This window comes from Sus scrofa, chromosome 5 (genome assembly GCF_054392235.1).
Source record: "Sus scrofa isolate SSC_HxYL_T2T_F1_AM1 chromosome 5, Sscrofa_HxYL_maternal_Yorkshire_Landrace_v2.0, whole genome shotgun sequence".
Classification (NCBI taxonomy): Eukaryota; Metazoa; Chordata; class Mammalia; order Artiodactyla; family Suidae; genus Sus; species Sus scrofa.
This window is the reverse complement of record NC_139387.1, coordinates 11,427,671-11,439,790: the sequence shown is the minus strand read 5'-3', so window position 1 is coordinate 11,439,790 and position 12,120 is coordinate 11,427,671. Positions and strand designations below refer to the sequence as shown.

Here is a 12,120-nt window from a genome sequence, read left to right as displayed (position 1 = left end):
AGTTGGGTTTGTAACTCGCTGAGCCACAACAGGAACGCCCCAGCTGCGTTGTTGTTTGCTTTCTACCACTTCCTGTGGACGTGGATCCTGTGCTTTGGCGCCATCCTCTGCACACTCACTGGTCCAGGTCAATGGCCACCTGCCAGGTTAGTCCCACCCCATGGCACGGTCACATGTCCAACAAAGGTTGGGTTCTTTTTAACTTGAAAGATCTTGGGTTCTCTTTAACTTTAAAGATCTTGAGAAAAAGCTTCTTTTTTCCTTTGGCAGATAGAATCCCAAGTTGGGATCCCCAGGGGAAAGGGTGTGACCCTTGCTGGGCACAGCCAGGTGGTACCAGGTAGAACTGCCACCAGCACTGAGAGCATCTATGCCCTGCGACCTCACCACTGCCAGATGCGTAAGTCTGCTCTTGTTGTTGCTGGTTTGCTGGGTACGAGGTGGCATCTCAGAACTGCTTTTTGAAACGTATCACTGGTTAATTATTGATGAGGCCAAGTATATGTTCTGTGTTCCAGGCTGCTTCTCTGAACCATCAGCTCAGAACTTTCTATCATCGTCCATTAAGGCTGGACCAGGTCACTATCTGGGTCAGGTGTGGTTTATTCTGGAAATCTGCCACTAGGTGACTCAGTGACTATAACGTCACTTCATTTCTAGGTTTATACTTGTTTGTTTCTTTGCTTAATGTGCTCAAAGTCAATCTTTGTGCAAGGGTGCTTCTATTTTGTCTCCACTCAGCTTCTGGGTCTCTCTCTGAGTCTCCACCTGAGACGGAGCTGAGGGCTCCACTTGGGGAGGGGACGGTGGCACTTCCCAGCATGCCCAGCGAGTGGGACACTGGCTGCCCCACTAGTGTCCCAGGGCCGCTGAGGTCTGGTCTAGCCTGAGCTCACCTGCAGCTTCCGCAGCTGCTTGATGGCTTCGTCCCGGTTCTTGTTGGCTGAGTCGATGTGGGCCTCCAGGTCCTTCAGGTCCATCTCCAGCTTCTTCCGAGCGGCCACAGCCATCGAGCGCTGCTTCCGCTCGTCCTCCAGCTCGGCCTCCATTTCCCGCACCTGGGGAGACACGGGTGGCTCAGGGGGCCGGTCGTAGCCACAGACCCTGCCTCAGCTCGGGGCCTGGATGGGCTGGTGCACAGGGCCTCCAGGGGCAGTGAGAGTTACTGACTAAAACCCGGTAGAGGTGCCGCGGGTGGGGGGTACTGAGCCCCGGGACAGAGGGCTGGCGGGCACGGTCCCAGTGCAGGAAGGAGAAAGGAGCCCCCAGGACCCAGCGTGGTCAGTCCCTGCCCACCCCTGCCCGCGCCGGCCCGGGGGGGACAGGAGGGTCAGCCGCACCTGTCTGACCAGCTGCTTCTTCTTCTCCTCGCTCTGCTCGTCGCGGCCCTGCAGGTCCCGCTCGAACTGGGCCTTCATGGCCTGCAGGTTCACCTCCAGCCGCAGCTTGGCGTCCTCGGTGGCCTGCAGCTCGTCCTCCAGCTCCTCCAGCTGGGTCTTCATCTCCTCCACCTGCTGCTCCAGAGCCCGCTTGGACTTCTCCAGCTCGTGCACCTGCCGCCGGGGTCCCGGTCAAGAGCAGAGGGACGTGAGGCCCCGGGTTCCGCGGCCACAGGGTCCCCCCTCAGCCCCTAGACCCCGCCCCGCGGCGGGCTCGGGACTCACGCTCTTGCCGACGTCGTCCTTGGAGCTCATGAGGTCCTCCATCTCCGTGCGGAACTGCTTGTTGAGCCGCTCCAGCTCCGCCTTCTGCTCCATGGCCTCCTCCAGCGCCCGCGCCACGGACAGCGCCTTGGTCTCCTTCTCCCGGGCCTCGGCCTCCGCCCGGTCGCGCTCCTCCGCGTACTTGGCGGAGATGGTCTTCTCCTCGGCCAGGAGCTGCGAGAGAGGCGGGCACCATGAGCTCCAGCCACGGGCTCTTGCAAAGAGCTCAGAGCCTGCTGGCCTCCAGCAGGCAAAGCATCCAGCCCCCGGCTCTCTGGGGAAAAGAGGGCCCAGGGGCTGGGGGAGGGGGACCAGGGAGAGCAGGTGGCTTCTGAGGGTCACATGCGCTATGCAGTGTGTCCTCGTAACTGCACGAGGGTAGAGATGGCCTCTGCCACCACACTTCAGAGCGGGTGTAGCTCTTATCACTGAGTAACCACGTGCTTTGCGACCCTTGGCGCCCCTCCCATGAGAAGCCACAGGAAGTGTTTCACCTGGAAAGGCCGTGGTTCTCCTGCACGACTGGCTGGGGTTTACCCCTCAGATTCACAGCCAGAACGCGCCATCTGGCTGCTCGGAGGCCCCAACCCCATGCGTGGCACTCCTCCGAGGCTGGAACACTCCCTGGCACCGTCCCCCTCTGGCCATATCATCTTGTTTCCCTCCCTTTGCCCCAGAACCTCATTCCATGGACCCATTTCTCAAATGGGCCAGATGGGGGACACTGCAGACTTTGCACACGTGACTTCAGACGCTGAGTAGCCGCCACGTGAGCGAAAAACTGCCAGAATGACAGCCTTCGACCGCCCTAGGCCCGTTCTCCCACCTGCTTTATTCCGTTTTTCTTTCCCGCCCCCACTGTCTGCACCTCTGGAAGCTGCCTCAGATCTGCTGGAGCGAGCCAGAGGTGCGAACAAAGATTTTAAATAAGATGAAAAGCGGCTCGTTGCAGGAAATCTGAAAAAAGGTGCTCCCGAACCTAGTGTGTGAAGCGGCCCTGGGTTGGGGGCATTTTCTTTCCGGGCCCCTCAGTGAACCCGAATGGGGGACCGCCTTCCCCAGAAGGGCCCCCCCAGGCCGGGCCACGGTGCCCCTGGGCCGGGCGGACTGCAGAAGGGAGGATGTGAGAAGGAGACGCCGCCGGCACCCACCTGGTCGAACTTCTTCTGCTTCTTCTCCAGGTTGGAGACGCTCTGCCGCTGGTGGTCCAGGTCCACGAGCAGGTCGTCCAGCTCCTGCTGCAGCCGCGTCTTGGTCTTCTCCAGCTTGTCGTAGGCGGCCACTTTCTCCTCGAAGCGCTGGCCCAGCCCCTCCAGGTCCTTCTGGAGCTTCCTCTTGGCCTCCTCGGCCAGCTCCAGGCACCCCACGCCATCCTCCATCTTTTTCCTCATGTCGGTCACCTGAGCGGGGCCAGCGGGTAGGTAAGGAGGTGCCCAGCACACACGCCACCCCAGAGAGAGAGTGCCCCCAAACCACTCCGCCCCCGGGGCCAGGGGCATGGAGATTCTGCAGAGGGCAGGTGTCGGTGCACAGAGCCCAGGGGAGGCGGACACTGCAGGTCGGCTCTGGAAGGCCTCTCCTTGTGAGCTGTGCAAAGTCCAAGGCCTGGAGCAGGGATCCTCCTCCACTCCCCCACCCCACCCCACCCCTGCTTCCAGGCAGCAGCCTGGCGCCCCACGGAAGCTCATCTGCTAGGAGCCTGCCAGCGCCCCTCCCGCAGCCACCTCCTTGCACCTGGACACACAGCTGCCACCGCGTGAACTCGCTCCCTACCCCTGCCCAGGTGCGGAGGGGACTCTGAGCCGCGCCTGAGTTGGCGCAGATCTTCCAGCCCATTTAAGTCTCAAGACAAGATCCAGAATCTACTGGTCTATTTTTAGCCACAGACCCTTTGAGAGTCTAGACACTGCTATGGCCTTCTCATAGTGATGTGGGGGGTTTTTTTTGCCTTTTTTTTTTTTTTTTTTTAGGGCCACACCCATGACACATGGAGGTTCCCGGCTAGGGGTTGAATCAGAGCTGCAGCTGCAGGCCCATACCATGGCCACAGCAACACTGGATCCAAGCCATGTATGCAACTTACACCACAGCTCATGGCAACACCGGATCCTAGACCCACTGAGTAAGGCCAGGAATCGAACCCGCAACCCCATGGTTTCTAGTCGGGTTCGTTGACCGCTGAGCCACAACGGGCACTCCTCATAATGATGTTTTGACAGGCATAAAGTAAAATATACAGCATTACCAAGTAAACCGATATAGAACAGTGCGATTGATGGGTATTTCTTAAGACTGTGGCTCAGTAACCCTCGTGCTTCTTTATCAGCACCGCAAACAGCAGGCTCCTGAACAGTGAGGTGCATGACGACCTCAAAGCCCGGCCACAGCTCGGCCACAAGGACCAGCGGTTTCTACCGACCAGGCCAGAGTTAGTGCCTGGTCACAGCCCACTGCCTGTGTTCATGAGCCAAACGCCACCCAGAGACTGGAGAAGTGGAGACATTTGTCTCCTCCAGTCAAGTTCACGGGTTCCCTGCATTCTCCCTGGGAGCCCCAAGCACGCGCCCTGGTCTGGGGAGGCCTTCCAGCTCGGGGAGGCCTGGGAGGACCTGGCAGCAGGGTTGTGCCCTTGGGGTCCAGTGGGCACCACGCCAGAAGCTCCCCAGCCTGTAGGGCAGCCTGGGGCTTCTCATGGGGGAGCTGGCTCCGAACCTGGGCATGGAGGGTGGCGATCTGCTTCTCGAGGTTCCGCTTGGCCTCCTCCTCCTCCTCCAGCTGCTCCTTGAAGGAGTTCTTCTCATCCTCCACCTGCTTCAGCTTCGTGCTCAGGCTCAGCTTCTGCCGGTTCTCCTCTTGCAGCAGCTCCTACTCCGAGGACACGCAGTGTCAGGGCCCCGAGGTCCCCACACCCTCAAAGGGAGGGACGAGCTGGTCCCCAGATTCGGGGGACAGCCGGCAAAGACCTGGCGGGGAGGCGGGAGGACCCAGAGAGCCTGCAGACGCAGGGGCGGACCCTCTGTGCCAGGAGAGCAGAGGCCTGTCCGCTAGGGCCGCGGGCACGGGTCCTCCAGCATGAGTGGGGCTGCCGGGCCCGCAGCCACCCTCACCTGCGTGTCCTGCAGCTGGGACTCCAGAGCGGAGAAGTCCTTGGAGAGCTTGCTGGACTTGCTGTCCGACTGGGTGAGGAGACCTGTCACGTTGTCCAGCTCCACCTGCGTGCAGACAGGGGACAAAGGCCCGTGAGCTCGGTGGGCCACAGCTGCTCGGGCCCCACCTCGGCTCTCAGTCCAGGCTGGACCTGAGCCAGTTTGTGGGGGAGGGGAGAATGCCCTGGGGACACGGGCCAGGACCCAGGCGGTCCGGGGGAGGCCTCACCTGCAGCTTGGAGACCTTGTCGGCCAGCTCCGTGCGCACGCGCTCTCCCTCGGTGACCTTCACCTGCATCTCCTGCAGCTGCGCCTCCACCTTCTTCCGCTTGTGCTCGGAGTCCCCCTTGCCCTGCAGCAGCACCTTCACCTCATTGGCCAGCTCCCCTCGCTCATTCTCCAGGGTCTGCTTGGCCTTTTCCAGGTTGGCTTTCACCTGGGGTGGGGGGGGAAGCAAAGATGTGAAAGGGAGCCCCTGTGCCCTGACGGGAGGCCCGTCTGTCTAACAGCATCACAAGAGCCGGCGGGTCCAGACCCAGAATTTGCAGCCTCTGCAAAATTGACACTGGACTCAGAAGGCTGGGCCTGATCTGTTTTCATCCCTCCGCTGGCTGGCTGGGGACACCCAGCACGTGGCCTGGCCTGGCCCCTGAGGGCCTCAGCTTCCCCAACGCCCAAACAATCCCCGCCCAGCGTCCCCCTGCAAGATGCTGTCCTTGCTGATGTCAGGTCTTAGCGATATTATTACAGGACGAAGGAAATTATCACAGCTCGCAGTTAAGACTCTTCCAGGAAAGACGCTTAACGATGTGATGTTTGAAGTAATAACGCAGTGTTCTTCTCAGAAACACAAAAGTGGAGTTTACAGAGCAAATGGGACAATCCCACTCTCGCTTCCACCGAGCCAGCCACGGCGTCATGGGCGAGTTCAGGATAAACCGGATCCAGAGTGAATGCAGACGGACTTTGGGTAAAAACAGCTCAAGGATAAGGCAAGGCTTCGAGCTGCCCAGACCAGGTGGAGGCTGAAGGGAGCCGGGGACAGGGCATATTTCTGAAAATAGTGGGTAGGGTGCCACATGGAAGGGCCTTTGCCTTCTCCGGCTGCCACCAAGAGTGGCTGTGAGCTGGAGGCCACAGGACTGCCTTGTTCAGCTTGGCTGAGAAACCCGCTGGGGTCAATAGCCCCCACGTTGTCCTAAGAAGACTCCAGCTGACCACCTGTTAGGGGTGCTCTAGAGAGGGGCTGGGCTTCAGAAAACTCCAAGTCCATGAAACTTTCTGGTCTGGCAGGTTGGTGAACAGAATGAGAATGATAATAAAAAATGATACTTGAACAGCTTACTAAGCCCTGATAATCTAAGTGCCTTACATGTTACCAACTCCGACCACATGATGGTCTGAGATGGACCCATCAGCAGCCTCCCTTACAGATGGGGAAACCGAGGCACAGGACTGCTCAAGGCTGGAGCCTGGGCTCCACGAGCCACCCCCTCCCTCCCACGGTGGTAGAGCCTCCCGGAGCCAGTCCCCGGGCCCCATACCCGCTTCGTCTGCTCCAGCTGCTCTGCCAGCTCCTCCACGGCCTGCGAGTGCTTCTGTCTCATCTCCTGGATCTGGGCCTCGTGGGTCTTGGCCTCCTCCTCAAGGGTCTTCTTCAGGATGTTCACTTCCTGTTCCCGTTTGGACCTGGACAGAGCGACACACTCAGGAGGGAGGCCAGGGACTCTGGAGGCGGCTGCCCTGGAGCTCTTCCCTGGTAGCACTGACCCTGGCACGGGGCACTGGCCACCCCGGGGCAGCTTTCTGGCCTGCTGGCCTCCCTTCTCGGCCATCCATCCTACAGACACACTTTGTGGGGCTTTCTGAAGCCTTTCAGCCTAAAGCCCACCCTTGCCTCACCCCAACCCCAAGCCAGGCTCTTCAACAGGTCTACTCCGCTCCACTCAGGGAGAAGGTGCTGAGGACCCATCAGCTCTCATGCTCTCTGCTCCAGGACAGTAAGGCCACTGGGCACAGAGGCCTGGGTCCGCCCCTTCTAGGTCACAGCCTCCCTGTCCCACCATCACTTCCCTCCTCCTCAGTGACTGGGCCAGTCAGCCCCAAGGCACACCTGAGCTCCTGCTGGGCAGCCGTGGAATCCAGAGTGTCCTCCAACTCTGTTTTCAGGGCCTCCAGCTCTTCCCCGAGGTCCCGTTTCTGCTTCTCAGCTTTATTCCTAGCAGCACGCTCAGACTCCAGGTCTTCCTGGAGCTCAGAAATCTGAGATTCCAGCTCCCGGATCTTCTTTAGGGCCATGTTCTTCTGGGCGGCTTCTTCTTCCACTCTGCCAAAGAGACCAACAACTTCAGAGTGAGGTCACTGTCACCTCTAGAGAGCAGAGTTCACAGAAAAGGCTTTAGAGAGGTGCAGCCAAAGCCACTTCTGGCAGGCACAGTCATGGCCTTTGGGAGCTTAGAAAAAATGTCTGAGGCATCCAGAAGACTTAAGGGCAATTCCACTTTGAGAATTCAAAAATCTCACAGAGGAATCCCTTCATTTTCCAAGTTACGATCCAGTGCTTGAAACATTAAAAAAAAAAAAAAAAAGAAAGAAAGAAATTTAAATGGGAAAAAAACAAGGAAATTAAATGCTACAGTCCATGATTATGGCAACTAAATAAAAATACAAATGTGCTCTGGACTTTGGGTGATAATGATGTCTCAATGCAGTTTGTGAATTGCAACCAATGTATCATTCTTAGCCTGGGGATGGTTGCTAGTAGGGAAGCTCTATTCATGTGGGGACCTGAGGAGTCTCTCTACCTTCTCAATTTTTTCTGAATCTAAAAATGCTCTAAAAAATAAAGTCTATTTTTAAAAAGCATGCCTGTAGCCAAGATATTTTTTAAAAGGAAAAAAAAAGAGAGAGGATTGTTTTGATTAGGTGACAAGGGTTATGGATGACTTTTTTGGGATTACAGTCAAAATGACAAAGAAGCATTAAACTGCTTTTAGCACACAGGAAATGTTTTGCCATAAATTGGCTTCCGAGACAACAAGGGAATATGTGCCCGCAGCTTGCCGAGAGCACCAGTGCCGGCCACCTGGCCGCAGGCTGATGCTGTCCCTCACCTGGCCAGGGCAGCCTGGAGCTCCTCCTCCTTCTTGGCCAGCTGCATCTTGAGCTCGGCGATCTGAGCCTGCAGCTCGGCGATCTGGTCGCTGAGGTCCGTGGAGTCTCCCTCCAGCTTCCGGCGGGTCTTCTCTAGCTCCTGACGCTGCTTCTCCTCTCTCCGCAGGCGCTCTGAGAAGGGAGAACGGGGAGATGCCAACAGAGCCCTTGGTGACTGCAGGTTTTTATGCCTTTGTCTTCCTTTTTTTTTTGGCTGCACCCCTGGCATATGAAAGTTCTGGCAATCGAACCCACGGCACAGCAGTGACCTGAGCCATTGCAATTTCAATGCCAGATCTTTAGCCCACTACACCACAAGGGAACTCAATTATAATATAAAATACTAAACATTTGTTATAAAACATACGTGAGGTTTAAATGGTCATGATACACAGAAACCTATACCAGCTCCTAGATGAAGGAAAAGAATGTCACCCTATGCTGTCAAGTCCTTGTCTCTCCAACACCACCTGTGACCTTTCTCACCTGGGAACTACTCCCCAAAGCTGTGTTTTACAACTCTCTCGTTTCCCTCTGAGGCTGTACCACATCTGTCTCCCTAAAAATTTGTTTTAGTTTGGCATGAATCTGAACTTACATAAGGGATCTGTCATGTGTAAGTTCTATGGACCTGAGTCCAATGGGCTTTACTTGGCTGCTATGACGTCACCCAGGTGATCTCCTTACCTTTCTGTGCTTCATCTGAATAGCAAGGGTGTAAGACAGGCTCCTGCCCTAGGCTGCTGTGAGCCCTGCATGGGCTGGTGTCTGAAAGCACTTGGAACCGCACCTGCCCAGAGTGTGCTCAGCAGGGCTGGTGGCCCATTCCTTGTCCTCCCTTTGCCACTCAGCATGATGATCTGGAGAGTTAGCCACCTGAGTGTCACTGTAAGCTGTATCCTTCTGTCTAATACCCACAAGCGATGACACCACAACTTATCTGTCCACCCTCCAGCCTGACAGGCAGTTGTACTGTGTTTGTCTTGCGCCCTCCTGAGCAATGATGCTGTGAGCGTGCTGGCCTGTGACCCCACAGCTCACGTGGATGAGAGTGATGGGTTGCAGGCAAAGCTTCCGCCTTACTGTTCTCCAAAGCTGCCTCCCAGTGTAGGCTTCCACCAGCAGCATGTGTGTGTTCTGACTGTTCTGTATCTTTGGCAACACTGGTGAGTGTCAATCTCACTTTCATGTCTGCCAATCTGGTGGCGTGCTGCTCTAAGACCTCTTGGCTGATGGGGTCTTTCAGGCTGTTCCCGGGTGAAGAGGTCCCTGTGTCAGGAGCTCTCTTCCCCTGGACGGCCTGACCCACTCCATCCCAGGAGGGGCTGGGAAACCAGGCTGGGAAAATTCTCCCAGTGACCAGCCAGGACGGTTCTGGCCCTACATCCAGGGGACACTGACAACTGTCCTGGGCACCGGGATGCCCTGAGTCTCCACAGAGGGAGCAGTGATCTCTGGCTCCTCTCTCCCTGTGTTGTCCATGGGCAAGGAGTCTCCAGATAGCACCACCTGAACTTGACCCGTCCCCCTGGACACCATGAACCCCAGGACACAGGGAGGTGAAGGTATGATTTGTCTTCCTGTCCCATGTCAAGCAATGGCCTCTCGCGACAGCTGGCCGGCATCCTACACGAGGCACAGCATGTCCGTAATTTAGTTTAGTCCTCACGCTCACCCTGTCTCTGTGCCCCTTAGAGATAAGAGAGACTAAAGCTCACGAAGATTAAATAACAGGTGAAAGATGACACAGCTAGTAGGGGTCAAACCTAGAACTCCCTAGGAAATCTGAGAAGCTTGTGAAACATGTGGTGCTGACAACAGAGAAACACCAGAGCTCAATTCTTCACCTGGGAACCGTCCTCCACAGGGAGCGGGCACCGTCCCCCCAGGTCAGCGCCCAGACGCTGCAGACTCCGGCCTCACTGCACAGTGTGAGCAGAAGACCCGCCTGGCGCCCCAGCTCCTGGCTGCCTAGAGCCAACCCTGGGCACCCCTTACCCTCCAAGTCGGTGATCATCGCCTCGTGCTTGTTCTTGAGCTTGGCGAGGCTCTTGGATTTCTCCTCCTCTTCCATGAGGTTGGTGGTGAACTCAGCTATCCGGTCTTCCAGCAGCTTCTTCTCCTGCAGGGCGAGGGTGGGTCAGAGTTAGCTGAGTGAAGAACACGGCAGCTCTCCTCACAGCACCCAGACATTTAGGACTGAAGGGCAGAGCAGGGCCTTAACACCTGACCAAGTTCACTAGCTCTCCTGAAATCGCTGGAGAAGCTTCCTTGACCGCACAGATGGAATGGCCAAGCCCTTCTTCCTGCCTGTGTTATCCCTTTCTGCTCAGGTAAGAAGACTTGCAGGTGGTGGCGAGTGTTGGGAGGGAGTTCAGGGCAGGCAGGATGGCACCACCTTCTCCCTGCCTGGTCCCTGCCCCAGGACCCCAGCTGCTCTTCTCACAATTGGCTTCGTGTGGGCACTGCTGAGTCTTGATCTCAGGAAGGCCCCCAAGCATCAACCACACAGCCGGTGTAACAGCCAGATACCATCACTCAGCATGCTCACCCCCGACGTTGCAGGTCCCAGGCAGGCATCCTGCCGCGTCAACCTGCCCACCCCACCCCCTGGAGATGGAGGGTGACATTCTGACCCCGTCCCTCCTCCCACCCCAGCGCGATTCCCTGCTGCCGACCGCTCCCCGGGACCCAGCCCACAGCCTCACCTTGGCCAGCTTGCAGTTCTGGTCCTCCATGATGATCTGGTCCTCCTCCAGCTTCTTCAGCTTGGCTTCGGTGGTCACCTTCTCCAGCTGCAGCTTCTGCCGGGCGCTCTCCTCCTCCTCCAGCTGCTCCTCCAGTTCCTACCGCAACGCCAGGACGACTGTGAGCAGCTCAGACCCCCAAGAGCCTGCAGCACCACTGGGATGGGGCCCAGTCCCCACATATGGGTTCACGTATTTACAACTGGGGTACGGGGACAAGAACTTGGGTCCAATCTAGGGGTCACATGTTGGGAGGGGCTCCCTCCAATGACTGCCACCTTCTGCTCCACAGAGCAGCTGGAGAGAGGATGGAGAAGGGGAATTAAATGGGCTTCGATGCTCAGTGGGACAGTGTTCATGGGCACAGAAGTAACTGCCCCAAAGAGCATCCCACCCCAGGGCTGCCCTGAGAAAAGGGTGCGGCGCCATCCTCCCCAGGCGCCTGTGAACCGCCACCTCCCCCGGCAACTCCCAGGGTCGGCCCTGCCCTTCCTCTGGTACCTGAATATTTTGCTGCATTTTCTTCTTCTCGGCCTGCAGGTGCTGGCAGCGCTCCTCCTCCTCCTCCACCCTGGCCTCCAGGTCATGGCAGATCTCCTCCAGCTCCTGCTTCTTGGCCGTCAGGCGGGCCCGCAGCTCCTCGGCCTCGGCACACAGCTCTGTCTCTGCCTGGAGCTGCTCCTGCAGCTGCAACTTCTCAGCCATAAGCTGCAAGAACACGTGGGACACGTAAGCTCCTACCACCTCCTCGGCCGCTTATCCCTCCAGGAGAGCTGGTCCCCAGGGCAGGCTCCTGGGAGGAGAGCCCCTGCTGAGCAGAGTGGCTTCTGTCTCAGGATGTGTAAGCTCCCAGGCACACCTAACCATCACATCCCTCACCCCTCACCACCACTCCAAGAGCTGCACACCGAGATCCCTAGGAAAGAGGCTCAGAGAGGTTAAGTACTGGAGCTGTGCCTTGAACCCAACAATCATGAATGTTCCACCCTGTGGGGCAGCCCCCCGACATCTTATAACCCCGAATGGGGTATGCTGAGGGATTAACCCCAGTTTGTCTACCATTACACATCTCCTTAAACACCAAGCTTGCTGCGCCTGCTGCTGGCCAGCAGGTGGCAGCACGACCTGGGCAGAGCCTGTAGACACCCACCTGTGACTGGAGGGTCTCCATCTCTGTGAGCCTGTTCTCCGCAGCCAGCTGCTTCTCCCGCACCTTCACCAGCTCCTCCTCCTTGGCCATCATCTCCTCCTCCTGCCGGCTCACCTGCAGCAGTGGCTTAACCTAGGAGAGGAAACAGAGGAGGAGGCGTGCTCAGGGGGAGATGCCTGTCCTGGCTGAGAGCCAGGGGAGCTTCCCCTTACCTGTGGAAG

General features: G+C 57.6%; 1 protein-coding gene across 12 annotated transcripts in view; it reads right to left on the bottom strand.

Moving 5' to 3' along the window:
• Positions 1 to 12,120, bottom strand: part of MYH9 (myosin heavy chain 9) — a 123,043-nt gene that overhangs the window by 5,692 nt on the left and 105,231 nt on the right. For all 12 annotated transcript variants that reach the window (XM_084955407.1, XM_084955415.1, XM_084955410.1 and 9 more), the window contains 14 exons: positions 11,900 to 12,031; positions 11,251 to 11,457; positions 10,711 to 10,848; positions 10,001 to 10,124; positions 7,963 to 8,134; positions 6,963 to 7,175; positions 6,394 to 6,538; positions 5,079 to 5,285; positions 4,811 to 4,915; positions 4,416 to 4,568; positions 2,855 to 3,103; positions 1,665 to 1,877; positions 1,341 to 1,553; positions 897 to 1,058 (listed from right to left, as the gene is read on the bottom strand). In XM_084955407.1, coding sequence (XP_084811533.1) covers positions 897 to 1,058; positions 1,341 to 1,553; positions 1,665 to 1,877; positions 2,855 to 3,103; positions 4,416 to 4,568; positions 4,811 to 4,915; positions 5,079 to 5,285; positions 6,394 to 6,538; positions 6,963 to 7,175; positions 7,963 to 8,134; positions 10,001 to 10,124; positions 10,711 to 10,848; positions 11,251 to 11,457; positions 11,900 to 12,031 — 2,433 coding nt within the window. The remainder of the gene's footprint in view (positions 1 to 896; positions 1,059 to 1,340; positions 1,554 to 1,664; positions 1,878 to 2,854; positions 3,104 to 4,415; positions 4,569 to 4,810; positions 4,916 to 5,078; positions 5,286 to 6,393; positions 6,539 to 6,962; positions 7,176 to 7,962; positions 8,135 to 10,000; positions 10,125 to 10,710; positions 10,849 to 11,250; positions 11,458 to 11,899; positions 12,032 to 12,120) is intronic.